Source organism: Indicator indicator, chromosome 14, assembly GCF_027791375.1.
Source record: "Indicator indicator isolate 239-I01 chromosome 14, UM_Iind_1.1, whole genome shotgun sequence".
In the NCBI taxonomy this organism is placed as follows: Eukaryota; Metazoa; Chordata; class Aves; order Piciformes; family Indicatoridae; genus Indicator; species Indicator indicator.
The window spans coordinates 2,904,046-2,921,960 of NC_072023.1; the positions used below are offsets into that span (position 1 = coordinate 2,904,046).

The 17,915-nt window shown below is 51.1% G+C and overlaps 1 protein-coding gene across 1 annotated transcript in view; it reads right to left on the minus strand.

Moving 5' to 3' along the window:
* Positions 1-11,040: 11,040 nt before the first annotated feature.
* Positions 11,041-17,915, minus strand: part of NTN4 (netrin 4) — a 38,634-nt gene continuing 31,759 nt past the window's right edge. The window contains exons 6-9 of the mRNA XM_054386454.1: positions 17,547-17,659; positions 15,046-15,114; positions 14,205-14,375; positions 11,041-12,780 (exon numbers count right to left, since the gene is read on the minus strand). Coding sequence (XP_054242429.1) covers positions 12,644-12,780; positions 14,205-14,375; positions 15,046-15,114; positions 17,547-17,659 — 490 coding nt within the window. The 3' untranslated portion in view covers positions 11,041-12,643. The remainder of the gene's footprint in view (positions 12,781-14,204; positions 14,376-15,045; positions 15,115-17,546; positions 17,660-17,915) is intronic.

Consider the following 17,915-nt stretch of genomic DNA (forward strand, 5'->3'; position numbering starts at 1 on the left):
CCCCTGAGCATCCTCCTGGCTCTCCCTTGGATTCTCTCCAGCAGGTCTCTGTCTCTCTTGAACTGGGGAGCCCAAAACTGGACACAGGATTGCAGCTGTGGTCTCAGCAGAGCAGAGTAGAGGGGGAGAAGAACCTCCCTAGCCCTGCTGGCCACACTCTTCTTGCTTCACCCCAGGATCCCACTGGCTCTCTTGGCCACAAGGGCACATTGCTGTCCCATGCAGAACTTGCTGATGAAAACTTGCTGATGTCACAGCTAATGAAAACAATTCCATGTAGAAGGAGATGGCTTGAAGGGGATCACTGGGCTGAGCTGATCATAACCCAGACCACTCAGTGTGCCACACTGACTTGACTGGCAGAAAGGGACCTGGGGGTGCTAATGGACAAGCAGCTGAATAGGAGCCAGCAGTGTGCCCAGGTGGCCAAGAAAGCCAAAGGCATCCTGGCTGGGATCAGCAATGCTGTGTCCCCAGGAGCAGGGAGGGGATTGTCCCCTGGGACTCAGCTCTGGGGAGGCCACACCTGGAGTGCTGGGTTCAGTTTGGGGCACCTCAATCCTAGAGAGATGTGGAGGTGCTGGAGCCAGGGCAGAGGAGGGCAAGGAAGCTGTGAAGGGTCTGGAGAATAAATCTGATGGAGAGTGACTGAAGGAGCTGGGGATGGTTAGTTTGGAGAAGAGGAGGCTGAGGGGAGACCTCATTGCTGTCTACAGCTACCTGAAAGGAGGTTGTGGAGAGGCTGCTGCTGGTCTCTTCTCCCAGGTAATTAGTGATAGAACAAGAGGGAATGGCCTCAGGCTGTGACTGGGTAGGTTCGGACTGGACAATAGGAAAAAAAATCCCATCAAGAGTGGTCAGGGATTGGAATGTGCTACCCAGGGAGATGGTGGAGTCCCCAAGCCTGGATGTGTTTAAAGGTGGTTTGGATGTGGAGTTTGGGGCTGTGGTTTAGGGATGCCCCTTGCAGAGCAGGGTTGTGGGCTGGACTTGGTGCTGCTGAGGGGCTTTTCCAAGCTGACTGTTTCTGTGATCCTGTGAGTGGGAGGTGAGTGGTGATGCTGTCCTCCTCACCTTGCAGGCCCATGCCCCTGTGTTGACTCCTGAGCCTGTGGGCTCAGCATGGCTGGGTGCTGGTGCCAGGCTCCCCAGCCAGCAGAGCATGTTGTTCCGCCTGTCTGCTCCCAGCTCTCTCCCTTTCTTCTGCTCTCCTATCGCTACCACAAAATGCAGCTCTGACCTTTTTGTCCTCACCAAGCTATTCATTTAAAATACAAATGCTGTCCTCAAACAGCAGCCATTAATATGAGGCAGCAAATTCTTTTCTTTGTTCTTGATTGTTGATTTCCCTCACCCCCTTCCTTCCCCTCCCCTCCCTCCACCCCCCCCACACCCCCTCCCTTACATTGGAGGGGGAAACTGGGTGGCAGGAGAACTGCATAGCTGCAAGAGCAGTTTGCTAATTGCTTACTTTCAAATCACTAATTTGTAGGGGTTTGGTTGGTTATAAAGGGGGGGGAAGAAACAAGCTGGGGGCGGGACAGGGAAAAAAAAAAAGAAGTTAGGGAAAGAAAAAAAGAAGTTAGGAAAAAAAAGTTAAAAAAAAAAAAAAAAGGTTCTCCTAAGCCAAGGTTATAAAACCTCCCAGAAGCTCTCTGGCCTGGAATGTTTATGAATTGTTTAAATGTAAATTGCAGGCCTGTGGCTGCACATCCATGCCCCCCGCCGAGCACCAGGCAGTGTGCTGCCGTTCCACCTGCAGCCCTTGGGTGCCAGTGCTCAGCCAGAGGAGCTGAGCCCTGCCCTGGGCTGCCCTGGGGTGCCCTGGGGTGCCCTGGGGAGCCCAGGAGCCAGGCGAGGTGCCAGCCAAGCCACCGCTCTCATTGCCACCATTGCTGCTGGCTGGCGCCCGGCTGGCTGCGGGCAGTGCCCAACCCCTGACCCCCGCAGGGGCAGATTGTGGTGGAGCCAAAGCCCTGAACCACAGAATCACAGAATCACAGAACCAACCAGGTTGGAAAAGACCTCAGAGATCCTCAAGTCCAGCCTCTTAGCTAATCCCTAACACCTCCTGACAGCTAACCTCTGGCTCCAAGTGCCACATCCAAGCTTGTTTTGAACTCCTCCAGGGATGGTGACTCCACCACCTCCCTGGGCAGCACATTCCATGCCAACTACTCTTCCTGTGAAGAACTTTCTCCTCACCTCCAGCCTAAACTTCCCCTGGCACAGCTTGAGACTGTGTCCTCTTGTTCTGGTGCTGGTTGCCTGGGAGAAGAGACCAACCCCCTCCTGGCTACAATCTCCCTTCAGGTAGTTGTAGACAGCAATGAGGTCTCCCCTGAGCCTCCTCTTCAGGCTAAACACCCCCAGCTCCCTCAGCCTCTCCTCACAGGTCTGTGCTCCAGATCCCTCCCCAGTCTTGTTGCCCTTCTCTGGACATGTTCAAGTATCTCAATGTGCTTCTTAAACTGAGGAGCCCAGAACTGGACACAGAATTCAAGGTGTGGTCTAAGCAGAGCTGAGTACAGAGGCAGAATGACTTCCCTGCTCCTGCTGGCCACACTATTTCTGTTCCAGGATGCCATTGGCCTTCTTGGCCACCCGGGCACACTGCTGGCTCATGTTCATCTGGCTGTCAACCAGCACCCCCAGGTCCCTCTCTGCCTGGCTACTCTCCAGCCACTCTGACCCCAGAAACGAACAGGCTGGGGAGACAGCTGTGTCTTAGGCTACCTGCTCCACGCACATCTTCCTTGTCTCAAACAAAACTGCTGCCACTTTGCTCTGGTGAGACCTCACCTGGAGTACTGCATCAAGCTCTGGAGCCCTCAACATAGGAAGGACACAGAGTGGGTCCACAGGAGGGCCGCAAAAATGATCAGGGGCTTGGAGCACCTCTGCTACAAAGACAGGCTGAGGGAGCTGGGGGTGTTCAGCCTGGAGAAGAGGAGGCTCTGGGGAGACCTAATAGTGACCTTGCAGTGCTTGAAGGGGGCCAGAAGCTCGGGATGCCCATGCATGGTACTCATGCCTAATGGGGAGCATTTCTGCCTACAGCAATAATCTCTGTCCCACTTGGACATTGTTATCTCTTCATCTCCTTCTCTGTGGCTGTTTTTTTTGCAGTCATAGGTTTGGAGAACTGCCCTGACAGCCCCACACCCAGCAAAACCAGAGCATCCCAGTTCAGCCTCAGCTCCAGCCCTGCCCTTACAACCCAAGGGCTGCCTGCAGGGAGGTCTCTCAGCAGGGCTGCTGCCCACGCTGAAGGTGGCCTTGCAATGTGTGCCAAGGTGCTGAGAATGTGGCAGATAACCATCAGTAAGGACCTGTTGTGGTGTTCCTGTGTCAGGGATGTGACAGTGGCCAATGCTGGAGGAAGGAAACCTTCCCAGGGCAGTGAGTGTTGAAGGCACAAGCATGACACAGGGACCTGCAATTCACTGGTGTCCAGGGGAGAGCTGCTCCCATATCAGCAGCTGAAGATACCAGCGAGCTCCAAGGCTGTGAATGCGAGGGAGGAGAAGTCAAGGGGGGGGGGAAAAAACCCAACCAGATCTTAACTGTGCTGTATTTTGTGTGTCTATCTGCATGGGAAAGGCAGCTATCTGCATGGGAAGGGTGGGCAGCTCTCTCTGTTCACTCTCTTGTTGTCAGAGACTTTATTGTGCAGCACTTGCAATAAAAACAACTCTTTCCAGATATATATATATATCTATACTACAATAGGGCCCCTGTTGCTGTTTCCCCCTCTGCTTCATAAAGCAATCGTGGCTGCATGACAGCATCAAGGGGAAAAAAAGAAAAGAAAGCAGCATGTGAGGGCACCAGCTCCCTCAAAAAATAACTTACATTGTATTTCATCAACGAGAAAAGGTCAGAGCCATCAGCCAGGCCACACAGTTTGGGTGGGTTTGCAGTGGGAAGTGCTGTACCCACAGGGCTGTGCAGCCACAAACCCAGGCTCTAGGGGTATCACACAGGAATGCTGTGCTGGCTGGGAGCCTGAAGGTTGCTTCTCAAATGGGCAGCACAGTGGATGCCTTGACAGGAATCTGTGCTTTTTTTTGTTTTGTTTTGAGTGATGTGAGCAGAGAACTGAGCAATTCCTTTCCTTACCTGGAAGAGAAAGGATGAGTCAGTAACCTTTATGGCTCAGGATTGCTAAAACACTGTTTGTTCAAAGTGCAGCAGACCTCCACATTCTCACAGAGAGGGATCCTCCCTGCCCCAACCCTACAAGGACTGGGCTCCAAATTCATACTTTTCCTGGAAATTCTCTGTGATGAGGAAAGACTGAGAGAATTGGAGTTTTTTACTCTGGAAAAGAGCAGCCTGAGGAGGGATCTGATCAATGCTGATCAATACTGAAAGGCTGGATGTCAGGAGGATGGGGCCAGGCGTTTTTTCAGTGGTGCCCAGTGACAAGGCAAGAGGTAACAGTCACAAACTTGAATATAAGAAGCTCCATCTAAACACAAGGAGCAACTTCTTTAATTTAAGGGTGCTGGAGCACTGGAACTGGCTGCTCAGAGAGGTGGTGGAGTCTCCATCTTTGGGGATATTCAAACCCTGCCTGGACATGGTCCTGTGTGAGCTTCTCTAGGTGACCCTGCCTTGGTAGGGGGTTTGGACTGGATGATCCCCAGAGGTTCCTTCCAACCCCTGCCTTCCTGTGATTCACTCAGAAAGGAATAAATAGCCTTAACATAGCATGAAAGCAAAAGCTTTGCTTCCCCAGGCAAGGGAAATTCATGGATTATCCACAAAGCTTTATTTTTCAGGATGCCTTTGCATAATTTGTCCTTGGAATATACTGCTGCTAACCCACACTGCAGGGAAAATACCAGGGCAGAAATTGTGGCACGAAGCAAGAAGTTATCTCAGTTGTGGGTCTGAGCTTGAAGCTGGCATCCAGCTGGCAGAGGCAGGGTGGCTGTTGACATATTTAAAAGCCCCAGATAAATGCCAGGATAGCCTTGTGAACAGGAACTCCTGATAGTATTTTCTCTTTGGACTGTTGCTATTTTAGTTCTGTTTGTTTTCTCTCTATTTTGGATGTTACAGAGAGAAGAAAAAATAATAATAATAATTAAAAAAAAAATCATCTGCACAGCTAAAGAAAACAGAGTCCTGGAAGGAGAAGAATGAGGATGCCAGCTGCTCACTCCTTTGCTCCTGGTTAAGCCAGCTACTGCATGTTTGACTTTTTCCAGATCCCAGAGGGTTTAAGTGGCAGGTATGGGGTGCCCTCTGCATCTGTGTCAGCATCTGTTGGCTATCCAAGGATTTCATAGCATCATGGAATGGTCTGGGTTGGAAGGGACCTCCAAAGGTCATCCAGTCCAACCCCCTCTGCAGTAAGCAGGGGAATGCTCAACTAGATCAGGTTGCCCAGAGCCTCACCTTGAATATCTCAACTACCTCCCTGGGCAACCTAAGGATTTAAGCTGGCCTGCTGTTTGAATGCAGGATGAACAGTGATCCCTGCTCTCTGGGCTTCCCTGAGGCTGGAATTGAAACCCATTCTCATGTATTCAGTGTTTCCCTGTACAAAAGGCAGGAGTTTTCCAAAGCTGACTGGAGTGCAGTCATTTGTGGAGAACAACCAACCCGTGGCTGCTCCCTGGCTCATGGCAGCAGGTAACAATACCTGGCTGCCTCATGAATGGCAGACAAAGCTGGCATCAATCTCCAAGCCCAGCAGGGAAATCAATGGGGACTGTAGAGAGCAGGACCCTGCCAGCTTTCTAATAGATCTGTGGGTGGAAAAAAAAAAAAATTCTCCTGCTTTTCCTTCAGGCATTCTGCACCCCAGCCCCTGGTGCTCCAATTATCCCATTGGAAGCATTTGTCAGGCATTGGAATGTGCTGCCCAGGGAGGTGGTTGAGTCACCAACCCTGGGTGTGTTTAAAGGTGGTTTGGATGTGGTGCTTGGGGCTATGGTTTAAGGGTGAGCCTTGTAGAGTAGGGTACTGGGTTGGACTTGGTGATCCTGAGGGTCTTTCCCAACCTGAATGTTTCTGTGATTCTGCAAAGCAGGGCTCTGGGTTGGACTTGGTGATGTTGAGGGTCTTTCCCAACCTGAATGTTTCTGTGATTCTGCAAAGCAGGGCTCTGGGTTGGACGTGGTGATGCTGAAGGTCTTTTCCAATCCGAATGTTTCTGTGATTCTGTGCTCAGAAGAACTCAGGTCGTTGCTGTTCCTAATGTGTCAAACAGTCACCAACACAGGGCAAAGGGAGGCCTGCGGCAGGAGACCCCCAGGCCACCTCCTCCTTTGTCCTCCACGCTCTTTGCGTTGCTGCTCGGCTGCTGTGACTCGCAGTGTTGCTGTGGCTCGCCCTGCTGCTGTGACTCGCAGTGTTGCTGTGGCTCGCCCTGCTGCTGTGGCTCGCAGCGCTGCTGTGGCTCGCCCTGCTGCTGTGGCTCGCCCTGCTGCTGTGGCTCGCAGCGCTGCTGTGGCTCGCCCTGCTGCTGTGGCTCGCAGCGCTGCTGTGGCTCGCCCTGCTGCTGTGGCTCGCCCTGCTGCTGTGTGGTTCGGGAGCTGAGCGGTCCGCAGCAGGGACCTGGCCTCTTCCCTCTTGCGCCCCGTCCAGCTGATTGGTATCAGCCCGAGGTGGGGTGTCCTGTTTATGTCCCCGAGCAGCACCGGGAGTGCTGGCCCGTCCCAGCGGCACCACCACTGTCGCCAGAGCTCTGCCACAGGCTGCTGGGCTCCTTGAAGCCCCGAGGCAGGGCTGTTTGTCCCTCCTGCATCGCGTTGTATTTACAGTGCCTTCGGGGTTGCTGCCGGTCACCCGTCGCCACCGGGGAAACATTTTCTTCCCCCCCCCCCCACCCCGCCTCCTGCTGCATAACTTGGCTTCTGTTTTCTTGTTGTTGTTTTTTTTCCTCCTGCCTTTGTAGCTGTTGGCTCCAGCCGAGGCCAAGTCACGAGGCAGGATGTGCTGCTTCTCCGGAGGTATGGACATGGGAATAAATGACACAGTCGTCAGGAAGCTTTCCGGGCACTGGGAGGTGATCAGCTGTGCCCCCCAGTCGTTAGCACCGCTCCCAGCACAGTTCTGGCCAGCAACAGAGCCCCTGGCCCAGAGGCTGCTGGGGGTCAGTAATCCCTTCTGAAATCATCAAATGGTTTGGGTCAAAAGGGACTTTTAAAGGTCACCTAGTCCAGCTTGCCTGCAGTGAGCAGGGACATCTTTAACTAGATCAGGTTGCTCAGACCCCATCTAACCTGCACTTGAATTCATCTCCAGAGACGGGACATCTACCACCTCTCTGGGCAAGAGGTTCCAGTGTTTCACCACCCTCACTGAAAATTTTCTTCCATGTATTTAGTCTCAGTCTACCCTCTTTTAGTTTAAAACCAATATCCCTTGTCCTGTTGCAACAGGCCCTGCTAAAAAGTCTGTCCCCATCTTTCCTGTAGATCCCCTCTAAGTATTGAAAGCCCTCTGTAAGGTATCCCCAGAGCTCTCCTCCCCTCCAGGCTGAGCATCCCCCAACTCTCTCAGTCTTTCTTCATAGGAGAGGTGCTCCAGCCCTCTGATGTCTGTCTTGGAGGTGTTTAACAGGGGTTGCTTGCTCTGTAGAAACCTTATAGTGGCCTTCCAGTACCTGAAGAAGGTCTACAAGAAAGCTGGGGAGGGATTGTTTCCAAAGCTCTGTGGTGCTAAGAAAGGGGCAATGGTTTTAAACCAGAGCAGGGTAGATTTAGACTGGACATTAGGAAGAAGTTCTTTACTCTGAGAGTGGTGGAGCACTGGCACAGGTTGCCCAGGGATGTGGTGGAGGCCCCATCCCTGGAGACATTCACGGTTAGGCTTGATGGGGCTCTGAGCAACCTGATCTAGCTGGGAATGTCCCTGCAGACTGCAGGGGGGTTGGACAAGATGAACTGTAGGGGTCCCTTCCAACATGATTCATCTATGATCCCACAATTCTGTGTTTAGTTTGCACACAGAGCTCTGTATGAACATTTCCAAGCTCCTGAGGTGTGTGACCATTTCCAAGTTCCTTAGGTGGCTGTCAGCTGCATGCATTGCAATCACCAGGCTCAGATTCCCTCCCATCAGCCTCCCTTTTCCAGTCACCCCTGTGGTTGTGGGACCCTTTTCAAGGACCTGCTCTGTAGGTTAAGAAATGAACCCTCCCCCCCTTCCCCACTGCAGATTTCTGGGGAAGAGGCTGACCAGGTCTGGGCAGCCATACCAAGCAAGGCACAATGGCATTGATGGCTGAGGCTTCCTTGTCTCCCAGCAGTGGGGTCCTTTGTCCTTGCATGTGCCAGCAGCTGCAGAGGTGGCAGTGTCCCTGCTTGGGCCTCTGCTCTGTTTGACTTCCCTACCTTTACAGAGAGCAGGTTTAATCCCTTGCTCTTTTGCAAAGAGCATCTTGATGCTGCCTGTTGAGCTTGAGAAGTACCTCTGCATCTTCCTGCTCCCTGACTGCCCCTGCAGAGCAGTTGGGCAACAGTAATGGCCAGCTTGGGGTGCTCCTGAGTCTCTTCTGCAACCCTGGGTGATCAAGAGGTCCTTGCATGGCTGCCACCTGCCACCAACACATCACTGTAGACAGGGAAGATCTCCAGTCCTTGTTTGTGTACCTGAAATAAAGGTTCCTCCAGGTGTTACTCAGATAAGGGTCAAGCAGAGATTGTGCAGCAGATTTAGAAGCTGAACAGATGCTCAAGATCATGCCTTGGTCATGACAAAATTTTTCCTGGGCTACATGCATCAGTTGGGCTTAAGCTTATCCACAAGCACATCCCACCTGTAAGCACATCCCACCTGTGAGCACGTCCCACTTTCAAGCAGTCTAGCATTTTTTTCCTCCAAAGGACCCACCAGAGTGACAGAGAAAGGAGATGGGCAGAGCTGGGAGCTGGACTGGACACAGAGGGTGGCTCTTGCAATGGCTGCTATGGTACCTTGGCCTCTCAGGGTGAGACAAAACTAGTGGACAGATCTGGGTGGTTTCTCCTGATTTCCTCCAAAAGCAGCAGTGCTGGCAGAGAATAGAGGAGAAAGTTTCACTTGCACAGCAGTGGATAGGCTCAGTGCCTATTGCTGGCCCTCTGCTTATATCCACCCTGATGAAGGCTCCAGCATGCTTCCTTCAGTGGCAGGGAGGTGTGAGGCAATAGGGGATGCTTTAGGGAGGGCTGCTGCAGCTCCTGGTGGCACTGCCACCACTTTGCTCCCTGAAACCCTGTCACACACCTCTGCTCTCCACTTGCCAGGAGCAGCACAATCCAGAGAGCCTCTGTGAAGCTGCCAACTTTGCCTGCATCAACAGCTCTTGTCTGTAAGGCCAGAGGGGTGCTTCTGGAGGAAAAGACTCTCTTGTGGATGCTGTTGCCAACTCATGGTGGCTTTCCTGACACTGAATTTATCACACAGCAGGACTGGTCAAAGGCATTTCTACTCCTGGAGTCATCAAGCAAGAAATGTAGTCCTCACATGGGCAGGCACAAGACCTCATGTTCTCCTACATGTAACATGGGATTAAGCAAACAGACCAGGCAGGCTACTTCCATGAAGTCGTTCAGTGGCACAGATTTACTGTCCAAACAAGCTCTTCTCACTGAGAAGGCCTTGCCCAGCCATCTTGTCACTGTGCAGTGACCTCATATGCATGGAGACCTCTGGAAAGGGACATTCTCCTTCCAGCCAAAATCCCTTTACAGAAATCACTCCTGGCCAGACTTGTCCTGCAGAAGCTAAGCTACTCTCAGTGTCCAGACCCAAGGCTAGGACAAGGGTCAGACAAGGTGCCAAAAAAGCAGTGTCCACTGCCAGAGCTGTCCTGGATCCCTGTGATGCTTGAGCCAGCTGGTACTGTGGGCATCTCCACTCACACCCTACTGAGCCTTCACTCTGCCACAGGAATCACCTAGCCATGGCAAATGCAGTTTTAATGGCATTAAAATACAGTGATGCTGAAAACATGTCAAGCAGGTAAAACTTCAAAGTTTTAAAGCAAAGTGGAGATTCTGGAGGCTCTTAGCCTCCCAGTGTCTCCACAGGAGGCTTTTCCTGCCCTATTCTCCACAGGAGGCTTTTCCTGCCCTCTTCTCCACACGGCACATTGGTGCTGCTGCAGTGTGGTGCCCTGGCAGTCACTCATTAACCACCTGCCCAGGGAGCTGCTCCCCACGCTGGGGGTTATGCCTCGACCCATTGGCTTGACTTCACTCTCTGGTGTTTTTATGGACCTTTTGCTGCAGTGTTCAGTTCCCACAGCCTTGGTTTTTTTCCTCCTTTAGAGTTACAAAGGCAGGGAGTGAGCCTGAGTTCCATCCCTGGCTTGCTTTCCATGGGTAACTGCTCTGCAGCTCAGCCATCAGGCCTGTGTGCATGCAAGGATCTGGCCAGCTTCTAGACCCAAATATTTGGGTCTAATTCCTCTTCTTATGAGGAGAGCTTTCAAAGCTCCCAAGAGAAAGGTGAAAGGAAGGTACTTATACAAGGGCTTGTGGTGACAGGATGAGGGGGAATGGATTGAAGCTTGAGGGGGGAGATTCAGACTGGAGATGAGGAAGAAATTCTTTCCAGTGAGGGTGGTGAGACACTGGCACAGGTTGCCCAGGGAGGCTGTGGATGTCCCCTCCCTGGAGGTGTTCAAGGCCAGGTTGGATGAAGCTGTGAGCAGCCTGGGCTGGTGGGAGGTGTTCCTGCCCATAGCAGTGGGATTGGAACTGGATGAGCTTTAAGGTCCCTCCCAACCCAAACCATTCTGACTCTGTGAAGTAAGATTTCTGTGAGCCATCCATGCTACTTGACTTTTCACCACACAGTTAATCTTAACACCCCCCAGAGAGGAAAACAATTCCAATGGCAGCTTCTCCTCACCCAACACCACCTTTGCTGTGCTCTTTGAAAGACTGAATTTTTAGTGATGGCAAGAAATAAGAGAAAAAGAAGAAGTTGAAATCATATTTATATTTATTACATACATGAGATATAAAAACAAATTACCAAAATAGCATCATTTCTCTTTTTTTTTTTTTTTTTTGTGAGTCCACAGGACCTTGGGAAAAAAAAATACATACTTAAAGTGGATTGGTAGACTTGTGACATTTCTGCTCTTCCTTTTTAATTCCTCCTCAGGCTCATGAACGAAACACACTCTATGCAATGTGGTTTAAAGATACTTTACAGGAAAGAGAAAAAGATTTTAGTGCTGAAAACCTGCAGTAAATTGTGCTATATTCCATACTGGTGTTAAAGAGGAAGTATAATGGCCATGGATATTGCAAATGATAACACAAGAAAACAAATAAAATGCTCAGGTTTTAAATACTAACAAAAAAACCAAACAGAAAACCAAACTCAAAATAAACTCCAGGCCCTCTGTGAATTGCTAGGTTGTGATACATGAATGAGAGGCCTTCCCCTTCTCAGCATCCACTCCTCCTCCTCCAGGCAGAGTTTTTCTCCTCTGGCAATTGCATTTATTTATTTTTTTAATCTCAAAATATCTTCATCTTCTTCTTCTTCTTCTTCTTATTTATTTCTTTTCCTTCCTCTTTTTTCTTCTTCGTCTCAGACTGTTTGTGAAGTCTCGCTGGAGCCCTGCCCATGGGGGTCCAAGCTCTGGTCTGAAGCTGAGACTTCAGTGCAAATAACTTTCGGATTGCATCCTCAGATACTCTGAGTGGCCAGGACCAGGCTGGCCATTCCCTTTATCCCATTCACACCTTCCAACTAAGTGTGTGTGGGGGGTGGTCTTCAGGAGTGCTTCTGTTTCAAGGGGTTTTGTATCAGGTGCCACCTTCAACCTCATCTTTCCCCAACACAATCAAGACTTCCCACACTGGGAAGTGGCAGGCAGTAAAGTGCTTTATACAATGAAATATTTACACTAGGGCTAGGTTCATATTTTAACACTTCAAAGACAAAAGTTCAGAGATGCTGCACCACCTATGGAGCTCTTCCCTGCAGCCATGCGGTGGGTGGAGAGCTGGCCCCTGCCCTGCGCCGTGCTTGTGCCAAGGAAGAGGGATTTGATTCACTCCAGCAGCTCCCTCCTCACCAGCACCAGCAGGGAATTTAGCCCCCCAAAACCTTCATTGGGGTGAGCAGGTTAAAAGCAATTGGCACCCAATTCTCCTGGACAGGTGCCAGCTCCCAACCCCAGGGGCTGTTTCGAAAGAGCGGTCACCGCTGCCAGGCTGCTGCCAGCTCCTGCCTGCTGCTGTGGCTGTCACCTTCCCCACAGCATCCTCTGGGAGCCTCTGAAGGTCACTGAAGGATCCACGTTGGTGGCACTGGCAGTGGTGTTCTGCTTCTCAGCTCTCCCTCCCGAGGGTGGCAGTGTAGCCTGGGGCCATCAGTGGCTTCACAGGAGTAGCTCTGCCATCGCAGTGCAGTGAGACAAGCATCTGCCCTTCCTTTGCTCTCCCTCAGCCTAAGGATGAGCCAGGCTCCTGCCAGCCCCTGGCAAGGAAGCTACAGGCAAGTGAATGAACGTTGGCCAGGAAGGATTCGATTAGACAGCTCCTACAACTGTGAGTGCCTCGCTACACCTTTTGGCACTATTTGCTTACATTCCAGTTTTCATACTAGAGGTCTTCTCTCTGTGAAGGCTGTTGCCTTTCCTGCACAAAGAAATGCCCTAGGCAGCTGCACACCTCTAATTGCAGTCTCTTTTCAAAATCTCCAGGACCTTTCTTCCAAGAGCTGACTTCCACTGATGGACAAAGCTTTTCATGTTGACCACGAGCCTGCCCGTTCGGACATCCTCATGTCCTGCCACAAGGTACTCCAAGCCTGCAAACCAGCAAAGCAGTGAGAATGCACAGCACCTTCTGCTTAACAGACCTGATGGTCAGCCTGCATATTTAGTCTCAAGTGATAAAAAAAACATACAGACAAATATTTACAGCTCTATCTATTATATTTACAGTGAGGGTGCGGAGACACTGGAACAGGTTGCCTGGGGAGGTCATGGATGTCCCCTCCCTGGAGGTGTTCCAAGGCCAGGTTGGATGAGGCCCTGAGCAACCTGGGCTACCAGGAGGTGTTCCTGTACATGGCAGGGAGGTTGGAACTGGATGATCTTGAAGGTGCCTTCCAAACTAAGCCATTCTGTGACTGTCTATTGATTCCCTCACACATCTGCAAATCTGTACCAATGGAAAGATCATCCCTGTGCCACATCTGTCAGGGAGATGAAGTAGACAAACCTCCATTTTCTTAGCTGCTAAATACAAATGGAAGCTGAACTCTGGAGGCTGTTACAAGTTTTTATACCTTGGTTGGGAGCTGCTACTACATTCAGTTGGCAGCTACCTGCCTTACTCCTCCCTGAGCTTGGAAATTGGTCAGTTCAGCATGTCCCAGTAATGAGTGTGCAGAGTGGCCCAGTGCTGGTGTCTTGCTCATAATGGCCAATGCCCCCTTGCAGGCAAAGCCACAGAATCACAGAATCACAGAATTGTTTGGGTTGGAAAAGACCTCTAAGATCATCCAGTCCAACCAGCAACCCAACACCACCATGGCCATCAAACCATGGCCCACAGTGCCATGCCCACAGGTTTCTTGAACACCTCCAGGGATGGGGACTCCACCACCTCCCTGGGCAGCCTCTTCCAATCCCTGACCACTCTTGCAGCAAAGACGTTTTTTTTCTTAATATCCAACCTACATCTCTCCTGGCACAGTTTCAGGCCATTTTAGGTGCTGGAGTCTCTGTCCCTGGAGATGTTCAAGAAATGTTTGGACATGGCACTCTGGGACATAGTTTAAAAGCCATGGTGGCCTTAGGTTGATGGTTGGACTTGATGATCTTAGAGGGCTTTTCCAACTGAAACAATCCTGACTCAGATTAGATAGAAATGTGTTTTTGTGGATTCAAATTAGCATTAGCTTTGAAGAGCTATGTCATGGAGTCATGGAATGATGTACACCCTCTTCCCTCTGGGAAGAAACTGAGGCTGGTCAAGCTGGGAGGCTGTAATTATGCTTCATTAATGAGAACCTATGTTTGAAAGTCTATAGAATGAACCAAGTTTTTCTCTACAAGCCTCACATTAGATGGAGATTGCTGGTGGAATCAAAATGCTGCAAAAGCCAAACACTTCTCAACCCATGCTGGGCTGCAAACTCAGCTCATTGGCCTGAGGGGATGGAGGGGTGGGAACAAAATCTGTGTAAATGTGCTGGGGAGGTACTGCTGAGGGAGTCAAACCTACCTGGGTTGAGGATGGGACAAGTGCAGCCTCTGTTAGTCCATGATTCAGGGTAGAGTGTCCTCTTGCCCCGAAGGATCTTCAGCTTTGTAGATTTCAAGACTTTCTTGATCTTCACATTGACTTCTGCATGGGAGCCTTTGTCATGAGCTGACAAGATCTTTGTCTTGATCACTGGGAAGACACAAATTCAAACCCAGGAGTAGTCAAACTATTTGCAGTGCTTTCCTTTTCTTTGGTCTAATGCAGGTGTCTGAGTGAAGCACTGAAGACAATTACTTGGCTGCAGTGGAGCTAGCCTGGTGCTCCTTGCTGGGGAGCCTGGCATCAGTGCAGCTGCCAGGGGAGTGTGCACATCTCCACATGCTGCCACTTGGTTTGGCCATGGCCGCTGGACCTGCCATGTGGGCAGTGGGAGAGGTCCAGTCCCCCCCAGAGTTCAGTAAAGACTTTGGCTTCCTTTACAGGTTTGGAAATCCAGCTCAACATGAGGAAGAACTTTGCTGTTTTTGGGGTGCAGAGCACTGGAGCAGGCTGCCCAGAGAGGTTGCGGAGTCTCCTTCTCTGGAGACTTTCAAACACCTGCCTGGGCACATTCCTGTGTGACCTGCCCTAGGTGATCCTGCTTTGGCAGAGGGGTTGGACTGGATGATCTCTCGAGGTCCCTTTCAACCCCTACATTCAGTGCTTCTGTGAACAAAGCAAGATGCTTCACCCACCTTGCCTTGGCACCACGATACCTATACCTTTGGGGAAGGTCCAATACCTGCCCCCAGGCTTGCACACAGCATCCCCTCACATCTTGCACTGCCATGCAGCACCTTCCCCCTCACCCACAACTCACCATAGGTGTACTTCATCCCGCAGAAGGCCTTGGGATTCCCTAAAACCTGCTCTTTACATTCACATTTACCTGGGAAAAGCGAAGGAGACAAAGAGCTGTAGACTTAAAAGACAGAAGCCTTCTCGGGCAGAGCCTGGGACTCGCCAGAGGCTTTCACATGGTGCACAAGAAAAAAAAACCCTCCTGTTTTCAGACCCAACCTTAGTCCAAGGGCAATTACTCCTTGTTTACAATCTGAAGAGAAACAAAGGCCTCATTATTTTGCCTTGGGATGCAAATAACACACATCTCTCTCCCAGTGGTATTTTCCACACCATCATGTACCGGACGGAATTTCACAAGGAAATGTTGCAGAGGTTAAGGCAGATTAATGACTTCCGTGATCTCAGAACAAAGAATTACATGATAGACTTAGTTATGTTTCAAATGAAGTTGCCCAGACAAATGATGGAGCTTTCCCCTCAATTAACTCAATTATTGTATCTCCGAGATGCTATCAGGAGGCTCTCTGAAGCCGCAGGAAATGACCCTCGGCAGCTCGCACGCAGGACAGTTGGATGCTGTGCCTTGGGGCCAGCCTGCCTCACAGCAACCTCATGCAGCACCCATCTCAGCCAGGCTAGAGGCACAGGAGGAGAACCTCCTTGCTGTAAAAGAGGTTCTCTTGTCTGCAGTTCCGGGCCCCTCACTTCAGGAAGGATATTGAGGTGCTGGAATGGGTCCAGAGGAGAGCGATGAGACTGGGGAGGGGGCTGGAGGGGAAGGCTGATGAGAGGCTGAGGGAGCTGGGGGTGTTCAGCCTGGAGAAGAGGAAACTTAGAGGGGACCTTATCACTCTCTTTAACCACTTCAAAGGAAGTTGTAGTCAGGTGGGGGTCAGGCTCTTCTCCCAGGACAAGAGGGCATGGGATGAAGCTGTGCCAGGGGAGGTTTAGGTTGGGTATTAGGAAGCAATTTCTCACAGAAAGGGATTAGGCACTGGGAGGGACTGCCCAGGGAGGTGGTGGAGTCACCATCATTGGAGGTCTTTAAGAAGAGCTTGGATGTGGCACTTGGTGGCATGGTTTAGCTGATGCAGTGGTGTTAGGCCATAGGCTGGGCTTGATGATCTCAGAGGTCTTTTCCAGCCTCAATAATTCTGTGATTCTGTGATGGAGCCCTGGAACAGGCTGCCCAGAGAGGTTGTGCAGTCTTCTTCTCTGAAGACTGTCCAAACCCACCTGGATGTGTTCCTGTGTGACCTGCCCTAGGTTTAGGTTGGAGACTAGTAAAGATTTATTTGCTGCAAGAGTGGTCAGGGATTGGAAGAGACTGCCCAGGGAGGTGATGGAGTCATCATACCTAGAGGTGTTCAAGAAAGGTGTGGACATGGAACTTCAGGACATGGTTTAATGGCGTTAGGTTGATGGTTGGACTCAGTGGTCTTAGAGGTCTTCCTTTTCCAATCAAAAGAATGCCATGATTTTATGTAATAGTTCTAATGAATTATAAGGACATGTTTAAAACATGATAGCCAAGTAAAAGATGAGAGTACTCCCCCTGGAAATTCAGAGCTAGAGCTGCAGATTCATACAGCCAACTCTTGCCTCACCAGCAACTAAATGCTGGCTGAAGGCTTTCATCATGGATTACCTGCCTGAAGGGTTTGCATATGGAATGGGTCACAGAATCACAGAACCACAGAATGTTAGGAGCTGGAAGGGACCTCAAGAGATCATCCAGTCCAACCTCCCTGCCAGAGGCAGGATCACCTATATTAGGTCACTCAACCAGGCAGGTCTTTAATATCTCCATAGAAGGAGACTCCACCACCCCCCTGGGCAGCCTGTCTCAGGGTTCTGTCACCCTCACAGGGAAAAAATTCTTCCTCCTGTTTCCATGAAACTTCCTATGCCTCAGCTTCCACCATTGCCCCTTGTGCTGGCATTGGGCATCACCCAGCAGAGCCTGGCTCCAGCCTCTTGGCACTCACCCTTCACATATTTATCAACAGCAATGAGCTCACCTCTCAGGCTCCTCCTCTCCAAGCCACAGAGCCCTCAGCTCCCTCAGTCTGTCCTCATGAGGAAGATGTTCCTCTGCCTGCAGCATCTTTGCGGCTCTGTGCTGGACTCTTTCAAGCAGTTCCCTGAGGTCCTTCTTGAACTGAGGGGCCCAGAACTGGACACAATACTCTGGATGTGACCTCACCAGGGCAGAGCAGAGAGGAAGGAGAACCTCTCTTGACCTACTGACCACAGCTCTTCTAATGCACCCCAGGACACCATTGGCCTTCCTGGCCATGAGAGCACATTGCTGGTTCCTGTTCAAACCCATGGTGGCTGAGCCACAAGGTTCCTCCAGGTTGTGGCTGGTCACACAGGACATGAATGCGGGTGCATCCATCCCCTCCTGCAACTGCCAGGGTGCTCAGCAGAAGGCAGTGCAGAAGGCTGGCTGTGTGCTGAGTGCTGGCAGAAGGGCTGGGGCAGGGAAGCAGACACAGAGAGCTGCTGTCCTACCTGAGTGCCGAAGTGCTGAGAAGCCCTGCTCGTCCTCCCAGCCCCAGGCAGGCTCACTCTCATTGACCACTGCCTGGAAGGGAGGTGCTGCACTGTGCCAGGTCATGTCTGAGCTGTTGGGGCAAAAGACACACAGTCAGCCTTCCCTGGAGTGGCTGGCAAGCAGGGCCACCACCGACCCATCTGCTGGGCACAATGGGACCGTGCAGCTTGGAGCTGTTAAATGCACAGGGGCTCTTTTGGAATGTGAACAGGCTGAGTGTTCCAGAGTGGGTCACGGGGTTGGATTTGTGTGCTACAAATAGTCCCAGGGTGGTAAAATGGCCCCAGCACACAAGATCCTGAGAGGGGGGTATTGTTAAAACGTGC